Below are 18,300 nucleotides of genomic sequence, written 5' to 3'. Positions count from 1 at the left end.
TCACCTTGCAAGTGAGTCAGCCAGAGCGGCTGGTTGTGGTGCTCTGAGGCAATTGACAAGGTGTTGAGGGCAACCACGAGGATGACTAGCCAGTAGAAGATCTTGGATTTCACCAGGTCGTGGCACTTCCAGCGGAAGACGCGGTTCCACTGCCTCCAGTGCCGGCTGCGGGGGGAGACGGAAGAGGATGGAGACCAAGAGCTGCTCAGCTCGGAGCTCTACCTTTCTACCGTTCCTCCCAGCCCAGTTCCAGCCAACTCTCTCCTGCAGCCATCCAACAGAAGCTAAGATGTAGAGCTTGGCTAATTGGACACTTGGCCTTTTACTAGCAAACATCTTCATCTTTTAAACAAGAATCATGATGAGGAGGGCTCCTGAGATAGCTGAATAATTCAATGAGATAATGCAAGCAAAATGCGCAGCCTGGTGACTGATGTAGAACAGAAGCCCCACATATTCTAATTTCAATGAAAGCAACAGTGAGATGTCATATTTTGCTCATCCCATAGGAAGTCTTTCAGTAAATTAACCATGTCTGGAGGAGGTGGGTGAGGGAAACCCTTCCTTATTACAGCCTTATTTTTAGTGAGCAATCTAGCAACATTTACCAAAGTTAAAAAAACACTCCCTTTGACCTAGAAATCCCAATTTTAGTATTCTGCCCAGCTGAAATGCTCATATGTTTACACAATTATTCCCTGTGACACTGCTAAAACCAGGAAAGATTAAATACATTATGGTATGTTGGTGCATCTGTACTGTGGAATACTTTATATTGAATGATATACTCCAAAAGTATGTGTGTACATATGAAAACTATCCTCAGTAGATAATCTGAAATAAAAAATGTCATAAATTTATATATATATATATTCATCTATTCAACCAATTTATGTTATGACTTGACATATGCTAGGCATTGTTCTAGTGTCTTTAGTGACAGTAGTTATCATAATAAAATTCCATTATGTGAAATGTGTGTGCACACACACGTGTGCATGTGCGTGTAAGAAATGAAAGCAGAAGGTAGAAGGAAGAGTCTGTTGCCACGGTTACCTCTTTGAAGGGCAAGGCAGGGGCCTTCATTGTTTCTTTGATGTATTTCTTTACTGTTTGATCTTTTCAAAAGTCATAATCAGATACGAATTTGTAAAATGACACAGCCTAGCAACCGAACAATGACGGGAGAGAGCTTGGAGCCACCCCTTCTGGGCTGCCTCCTTCCTGCAAAACTCTCAGTGTTGTACAGCCCATCCTCCATCCCTGCCTTCTGTTTGCCCAGCAGTGGCCCCTCCCCCAGGGCAGCTGTCCACTGTGTGCATGCTTCCCGAGGGCTCCATGTCCTTCCTACATGCTGCGTACATACATCAGCCTCCTGCACAGGCTCCGCTCTGATTTGCATATTCCTCAGGCATCTGGCCACAAAGCCCTCAGAGCAAGAGCATGCCCTATTTTCTCAGAAAGGCTGTCTTTCCAAGGCCTCCCAAAAGAGCCTCAAAGGGAGGGCGCTGGAGCGCGTCCCGCTGAGATGCTGACATACTCACATGAACTGGATGATTTTGTTCAAGCCCTCGATTTCGTACAGGCTCTCTGTGTCAGAGCCACCTTCATCCAAAGGCAGCTTTCCTGGAAACAGAGTGGATCTAGCTGTAGCCAGCCAGCCTTCTGGGTCCCTCTGGGCTGGACAGGGCACAGGTCAGGTACCCTGGACAGGATGCCCGCAGCAGTGGGGCCTGGGTGGGCATGGCCCTTCCGTGCCCTCCTGAGACCCAGACTTCTAAGAGAGTCTGGAGAGTCTCCACCTGCAGGGGACACAGCTAGGATGGCGGACCTCACTCTGTTTTGGGGAGAGCCCAGAGCACAACTGTAATTCTACCATCTTGAGATGCAAGGATTTAGACTCATTGTTGACCTCTGAGGGGAGCGTGTTCTCCCCTCTCAGCAGGCTAGCAGGAGGGTGAAATGGGGTCAGTGTCCTCCAGGGGAGGGTGCAGTCGTGGGCAGGGGGCTTGCTCTCCATGGAGTCCGGGTCCAAACCTTCTCTCAGGTCCTCCACATCCATGACCTCGCCCTGGGTGATCCAGCTCATGTAGCCCCGGAGGTCCTCCTCCAGCTGCTGCTTCTCCCGGAGCTTCTGGAAGGTGCCCCTGGACTTGGCCTTCTCCCGCTCCTTGGTGAATTCCCTGAAGTACATGGGAGTGGAGAGGGGACGAGGGGGGCCAAGGGGACAGAGCAGACTTAGCTGCTATAGAACAGATGTGCGGTGCGCTGGCCCGGAGCCTGGTCGGGGGGACGACCGCTCTCATTTTTCCTCCGCTTCTCATACCCTCCGGGCACCCGTGGGGTCTACATTGGCTTCTGATCTCAACCTGTGTGACTTGCTCCTGGTCACCCTTGGAAGTGAGGGGTTCATGACAGGATAATCCACCGCCCTTACGGAATCGGGCTTGGAGCCCCAAATCTGTGGTTTGCCTGACCTTTAAGCTGCCTTGGAAATGGCTTCTGCTTATAGACCTAAGGCCTGAGAAAAACTCCCTGGGCCTCAAAGCAGCCCAGCCGTAGAGCCCCAAAGGGACTGAAGGTTGCAAGGGATCTTCAGACCAGCAGGGGGCAGCCCTGTGTCTCCAATCAGGGACCTGCCAGTAGCAGGAGGAGATTAATAGCAAAGTCCTGGGCTCCTGGATATACCCAGCATCAGGTGGGGGACAGCCACTCTCTCTGGAAGGATAAAGTCCAGGTAGGGGCTTGGGAATATTTTGAGCCACAGACCCCTCCTCAGAATAAAGTTGCATGATGCCCAAAATAGAATCATTGCCTTTACAAAGCAACCTATTCTATGAATATACAGTAGTTGAACCATTGCACATTCATATAGAGGAGTACGTGTGCTTCTTCATGAACTCATCAACTAGCAAGCTCTACTTGCGGGTCTAGTGTGTCATGATTTCCATGTAGGAACAAGTGAAAACAGATTTGCAAAGATTGTCATGTGACCCAATTTCTACTAGCACAACTTGTAGACACTAATATCACTATGGTGTGTTGCCTATGTTCATGGTTAAAAGAAATAGAAAAATTCAATAACTAGAATAAAAAAATGAACAAAAAATTTCTCCTAGTTAACTTTACAGACCCCTTGAATCTATGTACAGGCTGTCCAAGGTGAGGGAAGTTAATAGGGAAGGAAGCTGATGGCCACTGATGGCCCTTTCGCTGTGGAAGGACCAAAGCAGGGTTGCTCCACATTGACAGTGCTCAGTAAAAATGACACAGACACCTGTAATCCTGTAATCCCAGTGACTTGGAAGGGGGAGACTGGAAGATAGAGGTATGAGGCCAACTTGGGAAAAAAAAAAGTCAAGGAGACCCTGTCTCAGAAACAAATGGATGTGATGACTCATGCCTATAATCCCCACTACTCCAGAGGTAGAGGTAGTAAGATTGAAGTCTGAGGATAGCCAAGGCAAAAGCATGAGACTCTATCTGAAAACACACACACACACACACACACACACACACACACACACACACACACACACACACACACACTGAAAGCTATAAGGATTAAGGGTGTGGCTTAAGTGGTAGAGTGCTTGCCTAGAAAGAGTTAAGATCTGAATTCCAGCTTTAGCTTTGTAATAATAATAAATAATAATAACTACAATAATAGTACTTTTATGTGTTTGCTGCTACTGTGGTGTGAACTCAGATTCTTGAACTCTCACTTGGCTCTTTCTGCTCAAGGCTGGCACTCTATCACTTAAGCCGCACCTCTACTTCCAGCTCTTTTGCTGGTTAACTGGAGATAAGAATCTCATGGAGGGGCTGGGAAGGTGGCTCAGTGGTAGAGCGCTTGCCTTGCATGCCTGAGGCCCTGGGTTTGATTCCTCAGCACCACATAAGCAAAAAGAAAGAAGCCGGAAGTGGTGCTGTGGCTCAAGTGGTAGAGCGCTAGTCTTGAGCTGAAGAGCTGAGGGACAGCACCCAGGCCCAGAGTTCAGGCCCCACAACTGGACCCCAAAAAAAAGAAAAAAATAAAGAATCTCATGGACTTTTCTACCCAGGCTGGCTTGGAACTGTGATCCTCAGATCTCAGCCTCCTGAGTAGTATTACAGGTAAGAGCTACCAGTGCCCAGTAGAGTTAGTGCTTTTTATGTGATGGACCCTGTTCTAAGCACTCTATGCATATTAGCTTATTTAACCCTCATAATAACCCATGATATCGATACTATTTGACAGATATGGAAACTGAGGCATGAGAGGTGAGGTGATTAGACAAAGGTCACACAACTTCAAAGCATTAGTGAAGGAAGCTATTGAATGTGCGGGCTACTTCCAGAGTTTGAATGTTTCAGTGGAAGGCTGTGCGGTCTCCCAGTGCTGAACAGGAATTGAGACGCACCCAGGGCAGGAGGCTAGGGGCTCAGGAGTGTCAGGCAGGCGTGAAAATGCAGAAGCAAGAATGGAGGAGGTCAGGAGAAGAAGGGAGCAAAATGAAGACTTGTTTGCATCTTCTACCTCTTCCATTTGTCTCAGTGGGGCTAAAGGGTAGCTACGGATGGGCTGGGGTCTTGAACCACACCTCCCGGCCCCATTGCGCTCTTTCCTCCTGCCGCCCCAGCTGCCGTGGGCTTCTTACCCACTCAGAACACCCAGCACCAGGTTGAGGATGAAGAAGGATCCCAGCAGAATGAGGGTGACAAAGTAGAGCCAGGGCCACTCATTCCCAATGGCATCGTTGACCTGGTGCAGACAAAGGTGTGAGTCCTTTCCTCTGACTCAGTTCCTGTCCCCAGCTCTGTCCTTTCAGACTCTACCCACTCCAGGGATAAGAAGAAAAGCCACTGGGGCCCAGCAAGGAAGCCTTTTCTGGCCTGAGCACTAGGATCTGAGCTGGGAGGATGTCAGGGGGATGGGCAGACACTCATCAACTGTCCACCACATGCACTGTCCACCCAACCAAGGGGTTTCCCATCTCTCTCTAGACTCAACTGCTTGGATGTTAACTAGCTGACTGCTGCTTCTTTCTCCCTTGCTTCCCTTCACCCCTCCCCCTTCTTTCCCTCTCTCCCTCTCTCCCTCTCTTTCTCTCTCTCTCACACTATTATTTGGGGCTTGAATTTAGGCTCTTGCCTTTTTGATTAGCTTTTTTTGCTCAACGATGGCACTCTACCACTTGAGCCACAGTTCCCCTCTGGCTTTTTGCTGGTTAATTGGAGATAAGAGTCTTGGGGATTATTTTTCTGCCTGGCTGAACTGTGGTCTTTGAACTGTGGTCTTCAGCTCTCAGCCTCTTAAGTAGTTAGGATTACAGGCGTGAGCCACCAGTGCCCTGCATTCAGCTGATTTCTTTGCGGCCAAAGTTTTCCAAACAAACAATCTCTGTGGCTCTCTGTGACAAGTCCCCTAACATCTCTGCCTAGTGAGGATAATGACACAGGTTGCCTCCTCCCAGGCTTGTAGCGGCGGTGAAGTAACACATGCCACACTCCCGTGACATGCTTAATAATTTGCGTCTCTAAAATGAGCTCATAAGAAATATTCACCCTAATCCTTTGTATTTGTGAGGTGTTTGACAGTGTTACAATTTCCCCCTCAAAGGAGTGCCAGGCTGTGATTAGGAGCTCTGGGTGGTAGCCGGATGGATTAGAGCTCCGTTCTTGGCTCTGCTGCTCATCAGGTTCCTATTTAGGTTCCCAGTCACTTCACCTCTCTGAGCTTCTATCTCCTCATCTATAAAATGGGGCTCTCATCTCCAACCCTAGCTACTCAGGAGGCTGAGATCTGAGGGTCATGGTTTGAAGCCAGTCTGGGCAGGAAAGTCTGTAAGACTCATATCTCTAAGGAACCAGCAAAAAGCCGGAAGTAGAGCTGTGGCTCAAGTGGTAGAGCACTAGCCTTGAGCAATAAGAGCTTAGAGATAGTGCCTGGGCCCTGAGTTCAAGTCCCAGGATCAGCACAAAAACAAAACAAAAAATAGGCCTGCAATTAAGTGGGTAGCTAACACCAAGATAAAAACCCAAAGGGTGGCTCATTCTTGAGATGCCTAATCTTGCCGGCTACCAGGACAGAGTCACAGACAGCCAGGCTTAGGGAGAAGTTAGGGACAGAGACAAGATCTGTGGGGCTCCTCACTTCACCTACCCTCTTGAGACTGCCCCAGAGAATGCTGGGATACCACCTTGAGAGGAGGAGGAAGCCATGCCCCTGCAGGGGGACCTAGGGGGGTAGACAAGGCACGGCATCCCCCTCATTTGCTCCCCCTAGGGAGATGATTGCAGAGACCCAGGCCCAGACCTACCCAGTAGAGGACATCGGTCCACCCTTCCATGGTGATGCACTGGTACACGGTGAGCATGGAGAAGCCGAAATTGTCAAAGTGGGTGATGCCGTGGTTGGGTCCTGGCCAGCCACCCCGGCACTCGCTGCCGTTGATGGTACAGGGCCGCCCCGAGCCTGTCCGGGCACAGGGGGATGGCTTCTCATTCTCCACGGTGGCCACGATGTCTGGAGGGAGAAGGTGAACAATAGCAGGAGAAGACGTGGTGGGCAGCAGTCTTAAGAAGCCGCAGGCACAAGGACACGGGCAGCAGGTGGAGATCGGGAGGAAGGCCGGGCATGGAGGACTCGCATGAGTCATCGTGTCTTAGGTCCCAAGGCCTCTGTGGCGATCTGCTTCTCTGTTAAATTGTCCTAGGCAGCACAATCTATAGCAGCTCATCAAGCTATAAAGATGGGGAGGGGGCTTCTGCCTGACTGGAGTCGGGGTGGGACTCCCCATCTGTGGGTTCAGTGTGGAGTGACAAAATGGAGATAATGCAGACAGGCTAGGCTGGCCACAGACTCGTGGCTCACAGCTGGGGTCTGTCCTTGGGGCAGGCAGCCACCAGGCCTTGGCTGGTGCAGTCCCCTGGGCTCCCAGGGAGCCCTCAATGCCTACAATTCTGAAAATGTCCCAGGTTCCCTTTTATATTAGCACGTTGTACAGCTTGCCTCTGTGTTTAGAGATTAGCTCAGATCAGCAGAACTGAATACTCAGCTTGCCCACAACGACAGCGAGATGGGGCAGGGAGGGCATCGAGGGGCATTAATGGGCATCAATGACCCCTGCACTCAGTAGTCTTAATCTTTGAGGGGCTATTAATCACTGTTGTTCAGCCGTGCTTAAAAGATTTCATGGGTAGGGCTGGCATCGATTAAGATGGCTTGTCCTCATAACCTGACATATGGAACTGTAACTCCAGTAAAACTACTTTTTTTTTTTTAGTACAAAAAAAGACCACATAGCGGGATCTGCAAATTTGGATGGAAGGTTGGGATTGCCAGTCCCTTCCTGCTTGCCTGATGATCTATGCTAGGGTGCCGACGGCTCTGGCCATGGAACCATACTGGGCTAGACAGGGAGTTAGGAAACCAGGGGTGGAAAAGAGGACTTGGGTGTCAATATGGAGAGCTGATGTCTACAGAACGGCTCACGACACACAGTGGGGCTGGCCGACCCCCAGCCCCGGCAGCTCACAAACCTCCCGGCCCTCGTCTGAGCATCCTAGGCTCACAGCTCCCCACCCGACACGCGGGAGGGAGGGATGACACGTAGTTCAGTCCCTAGAAGTGAGTGACACAGCACTGGCCACTGTGGAGGGGGTACTGTGGAAGGGACAGAACAGACAGAAACGCCAAGGGCCAAGGAAGTGTGGAGATGAGCCATGCCCATGAAATGGGCCCAAAGGAATGCAGAGATGAGTCAGGCTGGCAAAATGGGCCTGATGGAATGTAGATCTAAAAACAGAGCTCTCAACCAGGTGTTAGTGCCCTAGGCCTGCAATCCTAGCTACTTGAGACTGAGATTGGGGGTTAGGGGTTGTCTTCAAGGCCAGCCTGGGCAGTAAAAAAGATTCATGAGACCCCTTTCTCAGTGGAGAGATGGGCACAGAGGCACGAGCCTGTTGCCTTCGCTACAACGGGAGGACTAAATGGGCGAATTGTGCCCGGGCGTGGGGCTGTGCAAGGGCCTATCTCAAAAATAACCAGCGAGGGGCTGGGAAGGTGGCTCAGTGGTAGAGTGCTTGCCTAGCATGAGGCTCTGGGTTCCATTCCTCAGCACCACATACACAATAAATAAAATTAATTTAAAAAATAACCACCGAACAAGTGGGAAGTTCTGAGTTCAAACCCCAGTGCTGCCGAAGGAGAAAAACATAAAATTAAATAACAACAACAATAACAAACAATAACTCTGAGCTTCCAAGATGTTTTCATGTACAAGCTGAGCAAGCCCAAGACCTGATTTCCAGCCTTGGTACCAAAACAAAAACAAGTAATAAGTAAAAAGAAGTTAGTGACATAAATAGATGAGGAGATACAAAAAGAGCTTAAAGAGACAGTGAGCATTTGGGGATACAAAGGTAAAAACAAAACCAAAGAAACACATGTACCATGTATAATGAGACAGACTTCATTCAGCTATCAAGATTGTCTTTGTTAATGTAGAGAGCTCTCTCAAAACATCTCCTTCAGCTCTACGGAAGCCGGGACATAGCCTGTCTTTGCTCCGAGACAACCTACTTTTCTCTATAGAAGTGTGTGGACGCACACGCTCCCCTCTTAATAAACTGTGGTGGTACTTGTTGCTGTGTTCCACGTCTTGCTTGAAATCTCTCGCAAAGTACAAGAATCAGATTTCACATGTACTTCCAATTAAATAGCTTTGTCTTTGGAAAAGACAAGGTTTTTGGTCACAGAAATTATTCATGCTCTCTCAGGAGGTTTTAAATGTTCTCTCTTTCAAACGAGTTCATGAAGAATGCCAGGACATTCGTCTCAGTTTTCCCTTCTAATACCAACCGCAATGACCAAACCCAGATAAACTGAAGTTCTTTGGGGTCCTCAAGATATCATCAGAACGTAAAGGTGTCCTAAAGTCAAGAGCCCTGAGACCTTCTGGAAACTTTAGGATGTGTCTTCGTTTGAGTCTTTCTGGGCCTCGGTGGAGGTTATTTTGGACAACTCATCATGTGACCACTTTGACCCGGAAGTGTTTCTCGAGGTTTACAGCCCACCTCGTGAGCCTGATCTGAGAAGTAGATTTAGACGAAAGATAATCCCTGGCTCCAAGGAAAAAATTCAAGAGGTGCCCAAGCTGCTCTCAACAATTGTCCTAAGCATCTTGGAAGATACCCTGGGGTGGGGTGGGGGGAGGTAATGGCTCAGGCCACTGTCCTTGATCAGGCACAGCTACATTTCTTCCAGTTCTATGCCCAGGAGAAACTCATTTCCACAGTCAACAGGTAGGGGAGGCAAAACTCTCACCCTGGAGGCAATTTGCTACCTGCGGGGGCTCATGTAGTGAGCTGTCCCTGGACCTCTACTCTCCCCGTCCCTCCCGGCTCACCTGTCCCGATGAAGTAGCAGGTCTTGTGCATCTTGCCTTTGAAGAGCTCCAGCCCGATGATGGCGTAGATGATGACCATGAAGAGAACAAGCAGGGCGATGTGGAACAAGGGGAGCATGGCCTGGAAGATGGAGTTGAGGACCACCTGCAGGCCTGCCGGGCGGGCAGGGAGGGGAAAGGAAGAGTCACCCCTGCTCTCGAGCTCTTGGCCCTCCCTCTCAGAAACCCCGGAAGCCTCTGGGACACCGGGGAGGGGCGGGGGAGAGCAAGGGAGGAGGTTGGGAAAGGAGCAAGGGTCAGCAGAGCATCACCACCCACTGGGCACCCCCGACACCAGCCGCAGGGGCCTGAGCACTCGGAAGGCTCTCAAGGCCTTGACATCCAAGCCGGCTCCTTTGTTGCTCAAGGGGGCCGTGTGGGTCTGGATGACGTTAACCTGTTCCAAAATCACCGTGAAGACCCTGGAGTAGAGAAGATGGAGAGAAGGGGGGCCAACGGTCAATTAAAAACTTGTACCAGAGGTCCAGGACTCCGGGGTCCCCTCTGTTCAGGGGACTAGCTCCGGGGCAAGGGTAAATGTGGTTCGCTCACTACTATCTCACGACTAGATTGTACCAGTGTGGAGAAATTTGCTGTAAAAGATTCAGAGGTCAAGTTCAGATTTGATGACCGCAGTGCTGTGATCTATTGGTCATGTCTGCCTGGGTGAGGAAAGGGGGTTGAGGTCTGGGTGCCAGCGCACTGGCTCTGGCCCTGGGGCTGGGTGAGCTGTAGATCTTCCCCCTACACTTGATGGTGACCCAGAAGACAACCCCCAGTGAGTTCTCCTCAGCCTCCCTTTGCAATGCCCCTTCCTCTAACCCCTGCCACTGACGCATCTACAGCTCTCCCCTCTCACTCTACTCAACTCTACCTCCACTCTTGTGTTGGGAATCCCCTGAGACACGCTTCGTGTCTCGGCTTCCATCCAGGGCTGCTCACTAAGGGCCAGGTTGATTCCTTAGAATCCTGTTTGCTTCCTCATGCTCAGCCCTGGATAAGCAGCTGACCGGCATGACTGACATGCGCTGGATGGAGGTTAGGTGGGCAAGCCTTGCAGCCGAGGCCACCTTGGTTTGAATCCTGTCACTGTCACCAGCTAGCTGTGTGACATTTGGTACATCCCCTCACCTCTAGCCTTGGCCTCTTCATCCAAGAAACAAGAGGCTTGTTGGGGAATTAAATGAGATGCTACATGTGATGTACACAGTAAGTGCTTGATAAATGTCGCTGTTATAATTAGGTGGTACAAATGAGGTTGCCAGAGTGGGCTCTGATCCACTTTAATTCATGTTCTTACAAAAGGAAATCTGGACACACACCAGGAATGTGTGTGCATTCTCTGTGTCCTGACAAGGACAGCTACCTTGCCCTTGGTCTCGAAGCCAATGGAGCAGCAAGGGAACAGACCTCCATTATTTGTATTTCTAGCCTGTGGAGGACTCATTTCTAGCCTGTGGAGGACTCTTATTTTCAACTGCGCTTACAAGCTAATAAACGTTATCCAACATTATTTATTTCTGTGAATCCACATAATAGGTATGTAATATTGGCCTGTTGGATACATAAACAAACCACAAAAGCAGGGAGATGTGACTCTCCATGACCCCTGGGCTGCTAGAACACACATAAACCACTTCTGGGTCATCACATGCATTTACTTCCGGGTCATAAGCTGGGGAAGGAGCTTGTGGCCTGTTGCCAGGTGGGGAGGCAATTCTCCATTCCCCACCAGCATTGACCACCAGTGGAGGCAGCTAGCACCATGCGTAGATCCTGAGGCTCTGACTCCAGCTAGGCCTCACCCCAGGAAGACGATGGTAAAGTCCAGTACATTCCAGCCGCTGCGCAGATAGGCATCCGGGTGAAATAGGAAGCCATAAGCAATGATCTTCATGGCGGCTTCAATGGAGTAGACGATGAGGAAGAAGTACTCCAGCTTTTCCTGTGGGAGGAAATGAGGTCATGCCTCTCCTCTGCGTGCTCCCAATACCCCTTGCTCCATCCTCTAGCCACTGTGTCCCCAGGATTGCTCTCAGCAATCCTGTCAGGACACTTGGCTCGTGCTGTTCTCTAAATCCCAACCAGGGCTACCTCATTACCACCCACCCCCACGTCCCCAGCTCTCTCTCACTTCTAGCTGGTGTGTGTATTGTCTCTCTCTCTGTGTGTGTGTGTGTGTGTGTGTGTGTGTGTGTGTGTGTGTGTGTGTGTGTGTGTGTGTGTGTGTTTGTGTAGCTACCAGGGCTTAAACTCAGAGCCTCACCCCTTTGCTCTGCTTTGCTTGCTTACAGTGGCTGCCCTACCACTTGAGCCACGCCTCCAGTCCAGCAGTTTGCTGGTTAATTGGAGATAGGTTCTTGCAGACTTTTCTGCTAAGGTCAAAGCCCTCTGAACTTCAACCTTCCAGGTCTTGGCTTTCTAGGTGGCTGGGATTACAGGTGTGAGCCACTGGTGCAGCATCTAGCCAGTCTGTACTCAAGAGCCATCCCCTCGCCTGGGTCTTCTCTGGCCACCAAGTGCAACCCCTCCAGTGTTTCCTGTTCCTCTTTCCAGCACTTACACCTAGCTGCAGTTCTGTGTATTTATCTTTCCATGCAAATCCTTCTCTTGCTCATTACGCCTCCCTACCAAGAAGATGAGCTCCAGGATGTGGGGCAGGGAATTTCTGTCCATCCTTGCCCATTATCTCCAGGGTCTAGAGCAGCACGGATACATCGATGACCCGGAGCAGTCCTGAAGACACATTCTCTAGGTGGCTTCCGGCCTGAGCATCTTTCTTGTACCTCCATTCAGTGGACTGATAGGAGGTGGGGGAGCCTACATGGCTCTCCTTTGCTGCGCAGGGTCTTGCCCTCCAACTTCTATTCCTGCCCAAACTTCCCGCCCCCCACCACTTTCCTACTCCCAACAATCTGAATGTGGGGTTCCCTGTGGATGGGGGAGGTCTGAGGCCCGCTTAGCCCCGCCCTGCAGAAGGGCTTGCTGACTCTGCCAGCCTCTGCTCCTGTAGCCCGATCTGTTGGGTCACCTTAAGCCTGGCCAGGTCACCCTTCCCCTTCCCTGAGCCCAGGCAAGAGCTATTTCTAACGGGCGAAGCAGGTCTTTCTGCCAGGACTCCATGCTGAAACTGCTCTCCTTGCAGCTTTCTGAACCTTAGCTTGGTGGCTTCTAAGAGCTGTGGTCTCCTAGGCCTCCCCCCAAAAGCCTGGTCTCCCCAGGGGGTATCAACCTAGCCTGGTGCTAGATCCGACGCAGAGCTGGACAGCCCAGAGGTGACTTGACTGGTGCCCCAAAGGACTGTGTAACAGACTCTCTGAGGCCACTGCTCAGCCCCATCACCGTGGGGCGCCAGCACCTACTCCTGGGACAGAAGCTCAGAGCCTGGGCCTCTCTCCATCCGCTCGCTGGGGAGGTGTGACCCATAGTATGATCACTCTGGACAGAGCTATATCAGAGAGCTGGCCACTCCGTTACGGAGGTGGAAGGAAGATGGCTGTATTTTTCCATCCAAGTGGGTAGATGTGGGAAGGAAAGGAAGGGAAGGGATGTCTAAGGGGCTCATTAATATGGATGTGGCCCCAGAAACCTCTAAACTAGTGATTCAGAGAATTTTCCTGAAAGCCTCATTTCCCCTTTCATGTCCAAGAGGAAACGGAGGCATTTGTGAGCTAGATCTGTTCTTCACCTCTATGAATTTCCAATCCTAACACTTTCTCCTTCTGGAAATAGCAGTTGGCATGATTAAAATGCCAAGCTGTGCAATGCTGCGAAGGGGCCTGTTGCTAGGGACCATTCAATTTTGTTCAGGAACCCGTTGCTAGTGGCCAGGCTTAGCATCGGAAGGCGATGGTGGCAGGGAAGTCCTTCCACGCAGGGGATCTGCCGGGGAGATCAGGACACTCTTCGAGAGGGTGTGCTGGGCGTTTCTCTAGGGGGTTTCTGTGGGGGTGGTCTCCCTTCTGTAGGGGTGGGCTTCCTAAAGTCAAGTCCCCTATTCAGGGACAGGGCTAAGGGAGAAAAAGGAAGTAAAGCCAGCATTTAAAATTTCTGATTGCTGCAATGCCAGGGGACGGACAGATGTCAGGTTGAGGGAAGGAAAAAGAGGACCCAAAATAGTTGCTGTGGTCACAGGCCGGGCGTCAGGCCACGACGTATACCAGAGAACCGCCCCCACCTGCCGCTGTCTGTCTGGCCACTGTTTGACTCAGAGCAAATGTATCATTGGCTGTGGGCCTCCGATGGGGTCACCTGGGTTCCATAGCCCACGGGCTCCAAAGCCTAGCCCTGCCCACCCCACCCCACAGCCTCACCCTGGGGCCCGGGGTGACAATGCCCTGCCATGGGAATCCTGCGTGTGTAAACAGCACGCCCCTGGCCTGAGCAGATGCAGGCCGGGAGATGCCCGCTCCTGTGCCACAGCAGCAGCGTCCTCCGCATCACACTGCGCTGGCGCCGAGGCCTCTCAAGCCTAGGCTCAGTCCTGCACCGAGGAGCAAGAACATTCCTCCCACAGGAATGAGGCTCAGACCTGGATCCCAGGGCAAGGCCTGGCTATCAGTCATCAGCCTTCTCAAAGCACTCAGCTTCCATCAGCACCCCTCAAGGGGGCGCAGTGGTGTCCTCAGTGGTGGCCATGATGTAAGAATTCACTGGGCTGCTGGGTACCAGTGGTGCATGCCTCTTACCCTCAGGAGGCTGAGATTGGAAGATCGAGGTTTGAAGATGGCCAGGCAGACCAATTTGAGAGACTCTTACTTTCAATGAACTGGTAAAAAGATGGAAAGGGAAGCCAGGTGACTCACACCTGTCATCCCAGCTACTCAAGAGGCTAAGAGGATCAGGGTTCAAAGCCAGCCTGGACAGGAAAGTCTATGAGACTTGTATCTCCATCTAACCACCCCCCTCTCCCCCAAAAAAGCGAAGTGGCTCTGTGGCTCAAAGTGGTAGAGCACTAGCCTTGAGCAAAAGAGCTCGGAGACAGTGCTCAGGCCCCAAGTTCAAGCCCCATGACTGACAAAAAGAAAAACAATGATGGAAATGGAGTTGTGGGTCAAATGGTAGAGTACCAGCCTTCAGTGAAAAAGCTAAGACAGCGCTCAAGCCCAGCATGTAGATGCACGCATGTACACACACACACACACACACACACACACACACACACACACACACACACACACACACACACACACACACACACACACACACTTTTCCCTAGCTGTTTCTCTGCTCAAGTCCCTCAGCTTCTGTGAACCTCAGTTTCTTTGTGTGAGGTAATAACAAGGACCCTGAAGAACTGCCTAAGCATTAAAGCGCAGCCTTGGGGGAGTGGCTACCGTCGTCTGACCAGGCTCAGTACAGCACGTATGGCACGAGCTGGCTGTGGCAGGGCTCTCCTCACTGGACACCTGGGCCCAGGGAGGCCTGCTTCCTGCCCACGCCCTGCTCTCTGGGCTTCCCTACGATTCCTCCCGTCTTCACAGAACTGCTGGACACTCTCGCATCTGACTGGCTCACCAGGGCTTGTCTCTGTCTGACCTTGACCTCAACGTGTTTGAACCAGAACTCTTCTTCTTGAATGAGCACTTCCCTAATGTTCAATCACCCAGTGCTTTCAACACCTCCTCCTCCCGTCCCTCTCTATACTGACCTCGTTTCTTCCTGGCATCTGGCCCTGGCATCTGAGTCCATTTGCAGGCTGTCCCTGGGCAAGAAATCCCCATAGATGACCCTCGCTGACCTTGACCTCTCTGGCTCACCACTGGCCTGCTGGTCTCCTGCCTGTGAGTGGAATGGCTTTGGGATTCCACAGTAACCCAGATGCTGGGCCTTCATTCTCTCCCCCCCCCCCCCACCGCCTTGGGCTGTCTTGCCTGAGGTCCTGAGGCCTACCACTCACAAAGACCTTCCATCTTGTAGGACTGTTGTGACCCTCACAGGAAGAATTTACTGATGTGTTCTCTGCCACCTAATGTACCCTGGGCCACTCTCCACTGACTTTGAGATGACCTTGTCCTCTTCCTGTGTATTCTAACCTTGCCCTCAAGGTTTTCCTGCTCTGAGAACAGATGAAAGGGAACATTTCCCCATAGGTAATAGTATGTAGGGAGAGAGTCAGGGTGCTCTGTAAGAGGGCTCTCTCTCAGAGTTGATGTTGGAGGCAGGTACAGTACAGCCCTCTGCCGGTAACCCGGATGCTCTTTCCCCAGGGGTGCAGACTTCCGCCCACACCCAGCAGAAAGGACTCTGGGTTCTGGGTTCTGCCCTGGCTTTCCCACTCCAGCAATCCTGACTCGTGGCTCCCTGTCTTCTTTCTAATCCCAATTCGACTGAGATCTTCCCAACCACTCCTTTCCTTGAGATCCAGCTCCTGACTTTATTTATGACTTAATTATTTTAGCAGTCATCAAAGTTTGGTTTGCTATTTAAGTGTTATTTGTATACAGTTAGCCCAGCCTATTTGCAGATTTATTAACCATGGTTTTAACTAAGAGCAGGCATGTATGGAAAAAGAATAATGAAACCAACTGAAATTGTTCTAAGAAAGGAGTAGAGGGGAAGAAAAGAAAGGGAGAGGGAGATGAGGAATAATGTTAGAAGGGATGAGGTTGATGGGTACACTATATAGATGTGTGTGTGTGGGAATGTCACAATGAACCCCTCCCTTGTATAACTAACATATGCTAATAAAAAGGCTTTTAAATTTACTGTCACTAGAGGAAAAATGGGGGAGAATGATTGATAAAAGGAGTGACACTGATCAAGATGCATTGTACTCATAACCTGACTTACAGAATTGAAGGCTCTTTGTACAACTACTTATTAATAAAAAATTACTATTATTACTTCAAATTAGAATAACAAGTAGCTCATAATAAGAAAGATTTCTTCCAGGCTTTTCATCAACATTTGATATTAAAGTATTATTTTAAGAAGGTACTTGAGACAGCGGTGTTGGCATAAAGATTTAAAAAGAACAGCACTAATAATCCAGTGCTGGTAGCTCATACCTGTAATCCTAGCTACTTAAGAGGCTGAGATCTGAGGATTGCAGTTTGAAGACAGCCCAAGCAGGAAAGTCTGGGAGACTCTTCTCTCCAATTAATCACCCAAAATGCCAGAAGTAGAGCTGTGCCTCAAAGTGATAAAGCACTACCCTTGAGCAAAAAACAACTCAGGGACAGTGCTCTGGTCCTGAGTTCAAGTCCCACAACCAAACAACAACAACAACAACAACAAAAACCCACTAACAGAAAACAATCAAAAGCAATTTCAAAAATTAGGGCTGGGGGCATGACTCAAATGTGCTTCCTAGCAAGGGTGAGAACCTGAGTTCAAAACCCAGAACTTCAAAAGCAAGAATTTAGTTCCCATGTGTACCTTATGCAACTCAGTGGATTCAGAGAAGCTCTCTGACTAGTTAGCCACCAAAAAACAAAACAAAACAAAACAAAAAAAACAAAACAGAAATGGTCTGTGGCTCGAGTGCTAGCCTTGAGGAAAAAAGCTAAGGGACAATGCACAGATTCCCGAGTCCAAGCCCCAGTACTGGGACAACACAAACACCAAATTGCTTTCTCCTCACAGGCCGTCATCTGAACTCTGTTCCAGAATACAGCTAATTATCTGGCACGTCATAGACATTAAGGATTTTTTGGTTTAACGAACAATAGGAAGCTGTGATCTCTAAGGTATAATCCGAAGGCAGGCACACCTTTGAGGTCTCCTTTTCTGAGACAGGAGCTCAGTCGCAGATAGCAGAGCAGGGAAGGTAGTGATTGTCCCCAGTCACCTGTTCCTCTGGGCCTCCTGTTTCTCTGAGCCTCGCGCGCGGCCTGGGCTGACTCCTGAGCTCAGGGGGGGACAAGGATGAGAGCTCTGCGGCCACACCCTACAAGGCGCTGCTCCACCACCACCCTGCCCACAGCAGCACTGGGCCATCCTCCTCCAGCCCCCATCCACAGCTCCTGGCCACCCCTGGCCCAAGGCCGGGGGGCGAGCAACCCTGACCACACACCCACATGGCACTGGGGTGGGGGGAACCCCACAGTGTTCAGGGGCTCATGGGTGAACTTCATCCCTCACCCTCCCACACTTTCCGCTCCTGCCTCCAGTGGTCAGCCAATCCCAGCTGACCATTCTCCCATTCCAGCATGCGTGGGACTTCATGGGAGATGGTGGGCACCCTGCAAAGGAACTGCCTAGCACAGACTTTCTGTCTGGTCCCTAGGCATAGCTGTCTGGACCCTTCTCACTCTCGCTTCTATGCTCCCAGCCTACAACCTGGGCTCCCAGGCATAACCTGGGCCCACTGTGTCTCTCTGTGGGAGGGCTGTGGGACCTACAGAGCCTCACAGAAAACCTTAAACAGGCTGCTCTGGGAGACGAGGAACGCATCACAGAGTTTGCAGGAGAAAGTCTCCAGGAACATGACCTGCAGGGACACACAAACCCTGAGGCCTGCCTGCTTCTAGAGGCAAAGGGAAGGGGGGCTGGCTGTTCCTGGCTGAAAACCAGGCTTAGGGAGGAACGAGCAACCGGCTTGGGTGTCCCCAGATTCCTTCTCTGCCTGGGCTTCCCTGCAGGTGCGCTAGCAGGCTGGACAGGCACAACCACCAAGACACTTCTGCCACAGTGCTATTTGTTCTCAGGCTTCCTGTCTTTCTGGCTCCCTCCGGTGGACAGCAGAGGGGCCTCCCTGCCTCCTGGGAGGTCTCGGGTAGCCCCTGCTTTTTTATTCCCTGTCTGAGATTCAACCTGAGTGGGAGGTCTTCAGGTTGGAGCTCATGATACCCCAAAGACAAGGCAGGATCTGTGACCCCAGCATAGCAGGGCCCAGCTTTGCCAAGACTCCTGGCCCAATGAGGGT

General features: G+C 50.8%; 1 protein-coding gene across 1 annotated transcript in view; it reads right to left on the bottom strand.

Moving 5' to 3' along the window:
• The window catches only part of Cacna1s (calcium voltage-gated channel subunit alpha1 S), a 64,402-nt gene that overhangs the window by 37,336 nt on the left and 8,766 nt on the right, over positions 1-18,300 (bottom strand). The window contains exons 3-10 of the mRNA XM_070041854.1: positions 11,237-11,376; positions 9,711-9,853; positions 9,393-9,545; positions 6,303-6,508; positions 4,641-4,744; positions 2,038-2,183; positions 1,545-1,626; positions 5-165 (exon numbers count right to left, since the gene is read on the bottom strand). Coding sequence (XP_069897955.1) covers positions 5-165; positions 1,545-1,626; positions 2,038-2,183; positions 4,641-4,744; positions 6,303-6,508; positions 9,393-9,545; positions 9,711-9,853; positions 11,237-11,376 — 1,135 coding nt within the window. The remainder of the gene's footprint in view (positions 1-4; positions 166-1,544; positions 1,627-2,037; positions 2,184-4,640; positions 4,745-6,302; positions 6,509-9,392; positions 9,546-9,710; positions 9,854-11,236; positions 11,377-18,300) is intronic.

The sequence above is a fragment of the Dipodomys merriami genome, unplaced genomic scaffold, assembly GCF_024711535.1.
Source record: "Dipodomys merriami isolate MVZ:Mamm:240054 unplaced genomic scaffold, mDipMer1.0.p SCAF_31, whole genome shotgun sequence".
NCBI lineage: Eukaryota > Metazoa > Chordata > Mammalia > Rodentia > Heteromyidae > Dipodomys > Dipodomys merriami.
The sequence above is the reverse complement of the archived record's forward strand: the minus strand, read 5'-3'. Positions and strand labels throughout refer to the sequence as shown.